This window comes from Primulina eburnea, chromosome 1 (assembly GCF_022965805.1).
Source record: "Primulina eburnea isolate SZY01 chromosome 1, ASM2296580v1, whole genome shotgun sequence".
In the NCBI taxonomy this organism is placed as follows: Eukaryota; Viridiplantae; Streptophyta; class Magnoliopsida; order Lamiales; family Gesneriaceae; genus Primulina; species Primulina eburnea.
Genome location: NC_133101.1, coordinates 37,318,272 through 37,323,028, shown reverse-complemented (window position 1 = coordinate 37,323,028; position 4,757 = coordinate 37,318,272). Strand labels below are relative to the sequence as shown.

The following is a 4,757-nucleotide window of genomic DNA, read 5'->3' as shown; positions in this document are numbered from 1 at the left end:
GCTCATAACTGGTGGCGTACAGTGGAACATAAGTGGACAAAGAATCACACCCCAAAAACATGGGAAAATTTTCTGCAAGAGTTCGAAGGTAAATATATAACTCAAGTTATATTAAATACCCGACAACGTGAATTTATGGATTTAGTCCAAGGTGACATGACCGTAGCTCAATATGAGGCAGAATTCCACCGTCTTATACATTATGCACCACACTACATGGAAGAAGAGGTAAGAAAAATGAAAAAATTTGTTCAATGGTTAAAGCTCGATATTCGTTGGGCAACACTGTCCACAAAAGTTACCAGTTATGTTTCTGCTGTTAATCAAGCCCTACGAGTGGAAGAAGACATCAAGACACTTCTTAAAAAACAGGAAGAAGAAAAGAAAATTGGGAAGTCCAACCTTTTTGAGGATAATCGGAAAAGAAAATTTGAAAAGAGAACACAACCAGTCAAGCAAGAAGAAGCTGTTAAAGGAAAAGTTCCAAGAAACAACAATAAAAAGTGTGGATATTGTGGATTACCAAATCACGAAGAAGAAAATTGCTGGAGAAAATGTGGGAAATGTCTTATTTGCGGAAGTGAGCAACACCGTATTCAAGATTGTCCGAAAAGAACGCAAAAGACTCAACTCACAACAAAGCCAAAGATACCTGCTCGAGCCTATGCCCTCTTAGGAAACCAAGAGGAGGAAGTTGACGCCACTGTAGTCGTGGAAGGTACTGTTACCATATTATCCAATTCTGCAAATACTTTATTTGATCCAGGAGCTACTCATTCTTTTATCTCAAAAGTTTTGAGCATAAATTACCACTTTTACCGGAGCAGCTACCATATAGCTTTGAAATTAGCTCACTTTTAGGGACAACAATGATTACTGACATCATTTACAGAAATTGTCCCTTAAACTTCCAAGAAAAAGAATATCTAACAGATTTGATTGAATTACCAATCAAGAACTATGATATTATTCTTGGAATGGACTGGTTATTTAGACACCAAGCCCAGCTCAATTGCTACACAAAAGAAGTTTATCTTCAAACTTCTCATCCAATCATTTCGAAACCTAACCAGACCATGGGAATAGTATCAACCGTAGAAGCTAGAGCTATACTAAAAGACAATGGACAAGGATTTCTAGCTTATTTGATAAATAAGCCAAAAGATCAACTCAAGATCTCAGAAATCTCAATTGTACAAGAATTTCCAGAGGTTTTTTCTGAAGAGATCAATACTTTACCTCCTCAGAGAGACGTAGAGTTTTCCATTGATCTAATACCTGGACCACAACTCAGATCTAAAACTCCATACAGAATGGCACCTCCAGAGTTAAAAGAATTAAAACTTCAATTACAAGAGCTCATGGACAAGAAGTACGTCCGGCCTAGTACATCTCCATGGGGTGCTCCTGTATTATTTGTCAAAAATAAAGATGGAACTCTAACGATGTGCATTGATTATCGAGAACTTAACAATGTTACCATCAAAAACAAATATCATCTCCCGCATATCGAAGAATTGTTTGATGTTTTACAAGGATCTCAAGTATATTCAAAACTTGATTTGCGACAAGGATATTACCAATTGAGAATTAAGGAGGGTGACATCTCCAAAACGGCTTTTAATACCCGTTATGGACACTATGAGTTTGTGGTAATGCCATTCGGATTAACCAACGATCCTGCAGCTTTCATGGATATGATGCATCAAATATTTCAACCATTCTTGGACAAATTCGTTGTCATATTCATAGATGACATTTTGATATTTTCAAGAAGTCATGAGGAACATGCTCAACATTTACGATTGATTCTCAAAACTTTGAAAGAACATCAATTATATGCCAAATTCAGTAAGTGTGAATTTTGGCTAGAAAAAGTGTCATTTCTTGGCCACTTTATCTCTAAGAAAGGACTGGAAGTAGATCCTGCAAAAATAGAAGCCATATCTCGTTGGAAACAACCAATCAACAACACAGAAATTAGAAGTTTTCTCGGCTTAGCAGGATACTACCGAAGATTCATTAAAGATTTTGCGAAAATTGCTGTTCCCCTGACACAACTAAGTCGCAAAGACAACCTTTCTTGTGGAATGATGAATGTGAGAAAATTTTTTGCAAATTAAAAGAAATGCTGACCAGTGCACCTGTATTAGCTTTACCAGAAGGAACAGAAGGATTTGTGGATTACACAGATGCCTCAAAAGAAGGCTTTGGATGTGTACTAATGCAAAACGATAAAGTTATTGCATATGCATCTAGAAAATTAAAGAATCACGAGTTAAATTATCCCACTCATGATCTGGAATTAGGAGCAATAGTGTTTGCATTAGCAAAATGGAGACACTACTTGTACGGTTCCACTTTTGATATTTATACAGACCACAAAAGCCTGAAGTATTTATTTACTCAAAAAGAGCTGAATATGAGGCAAAGAAGATGGATTGAATTTTTGGAAGATTACGATTGTTCCATTCTTTATCAATCAGGTAAAGCTAATGTAGTGGCTGATGCTTTAAGTAGAAAGATCAACATGGCTTGTTTGGAAATGAAAGAAGTAAGAAAATGGGTACACATCCATTCTCGTGGGCACTTGGCTGGATTGAGAATTGAACCTGAATTTCATACCAGAATTAAGCAAAATCAAGAATTGGATCAAGAAGTTTCTAAACTCCATACTGATACCAATTTCTTCACCAATTCACAAGGAATACTATGCTATCATGATCGTATTTGTGTGCCTAGCTCAATGAAAAAGGAAATAATGGAAAAATCACATCATTCGCGGATCAGCATTCATCCATGAGGATCTAAGATGTACCAAGAGATTAAAACACACTTCTGGTGGAAAGGAATGAAACGAGATATCGCAGATTTCATTTCACAATGCCTATCTTGCCAAATGATAAAGGCTGAACATCAAAGACCAGCAGGTCTTTTGCCACCACTTCCTATACCAGAATGGAAATGGGATCAAATAACTATGGACTTTGTGATCGGATTACCCCAGCTCCAAGGAGGTTTTAATAGCATATGGGTAATCGTTGATCGCTTGACCAAGTCAGCACATTTCATACCCATAAGTCACAAATATGGGGTAGAAAAACTGGCTGAACTCTAACAGAAAGAAATTATACGGTTACATAGTATTCCCACTATCATAGTATCTGATAGAGATCCGAAGTTTACGTCAAGATTATGAAAAACACTTCAGGAATGCCTTGGTACAAAATTAAATTTTAGCACAGCAGCACATCCGCAAACCGATGGTCAATCTGAACGAACCATTCAAATATTGGAAGACATGCTTCGCGCATGTGTGCTGGATTTTGGGGCAAATTGGATAAAACATTTGCCTCTAGTTGAATTTTCATACAACAGTAGTTATCAATCTTCAATAAAAATGGCCCCATATGAAGCATTATATGGAAGAAAATGTCGCTCTCCTCTTCACTGGGATATGGATGAATGGAGAGGCACAAAGAATGGACAAGAACGAGCAATCAGGCCTGACATTATACAAGAAGCTATCGACAAAATACAACTTATCAGGAAACGAATACAAACAACTCAAAGTCGACAGAAGAGTTATGCAGATAAGAGGCGAAAAGATTTGAAATTTGAAGTCGGAGATTACGTATTACTAAAAGTATCACCAAGAAAAGGAATCAAGCGTACTGGAAAGAAGGGAAAGTTGCATCCTCGATTTGTTGGACCCTTTGAAGTGATAGAATGAATAGGCACTGTGGCTTATCGTCTATCTCTACCTGAAAATATCTCTGGTATACATGACGTATTCCACGTATCACAATTAAGGAAATGTAAAGTAGACTCAGCTCAATTGATTGACCACCAACAAATAGATCTGGAAGAAAATCTAACATTTGAAGAACAACCTGTGAAGATTTTGGACCAAAGAATAAAGGAACTTCGTGGTCGACCAATTCAGTTGGTAAAAGTCTTATGGAAAAACCACAACATTGAAGAAGCAACGTGGGAAACAGAGAAAGATATGAGATGTCAATATCCTCATTTATTCCAATAACTCCTAAATCTGGGGACCAGATTTTTAAAAAGGAGGGGATATTGTGACACCCTAAAAACAAAGGTGCATAAATGCATTTTTATTAGTATAAATTTTATTATTTTCACTTTTAAAATTTTATCACATTATTTTTCGGTACAAATTTTATTTGTCCAAAGTATCTAGAAATACATTAAAATACATCACAATACACTTAAAAATTCATCAAGCAGTATAAAGTTCTCATTCAAAAATCAAATACCCAAATATATAAATATAAAATATTATAACTAAACTCAACATATATGTTAAGTAATTAATTACAATAATTATTAAGTTCAATATAAGATAATTAAGTTCAATAATTAGATACACGAATATAATAATATTAAGTTTGGATAAACATGAGATTTTTTCTATTTAATAAATAAATAAATAATAATAATAATAATAAAATAATTAAATAAATAAATAAATAATAATAAAATTAATAACGATAACTATTACCACTCGGCTATAAATACTGCACTCCACCGCACCAGCTGAGAGACAGTAGGAAAAGATGAAAGCACCCGAGAGAGAGAAAAACAAAGGGAAGAAGGAAGAGGAAAGGGAGGAGAAAAGAAAGAAAAAATAGAAGAAAATCCATAAACCTTTCCGAAAATTCCCAATAAATCATCAACTATTCACCTCATATTATAAAACAATATAGCGCTGGAGGTGACGTAAGAGGATC

The 4,757-nt window shown here is 35.2% G+C and overlaps 1 protein-coding gene across 1 annotated transcript; it reads left to right on the top strand.

Moving 5' to 3' along the window:
• The first annotated feature begins 2,128 nt into the window (after window positions 1-2,128).
• Window positions 2,129-2,803, top strand: LOC140806848 (uncharacterized). The gene is made up of 2 exons (XM_073163369.1): window positions 2,129-2,354; window positions 2,487-2,803. The coding sequence occupies exons 1-2, from the start codon at window positions 2,129-2,131 to the stop codon at window positions 2,801-2,803; spliced, it is 543 nt and encodes a 180-aa protein (XP_073019470.1).
• The last annotated feature ends 1,954 nt before the right edge of the window (window positions 2,804-4,757 follow it).

Excerpts from the sequence above, each read along its gene's own strand:
- LOC140806848 (XM_073163369.1), top strand. The coding sequence starts at position 2,129 with ATGCTGACCAGTGCACCTGTATTAGCTTTACCAGAAGGAACAGAAGGA. Across the intron at positions 2,355-2,486 it reads ATGGAGACACTACTTGTACG|GTAAAGCTAATGTAGTGGCT; the intron begins GTTCCACTTTTG and ends TTTATCAATCAG.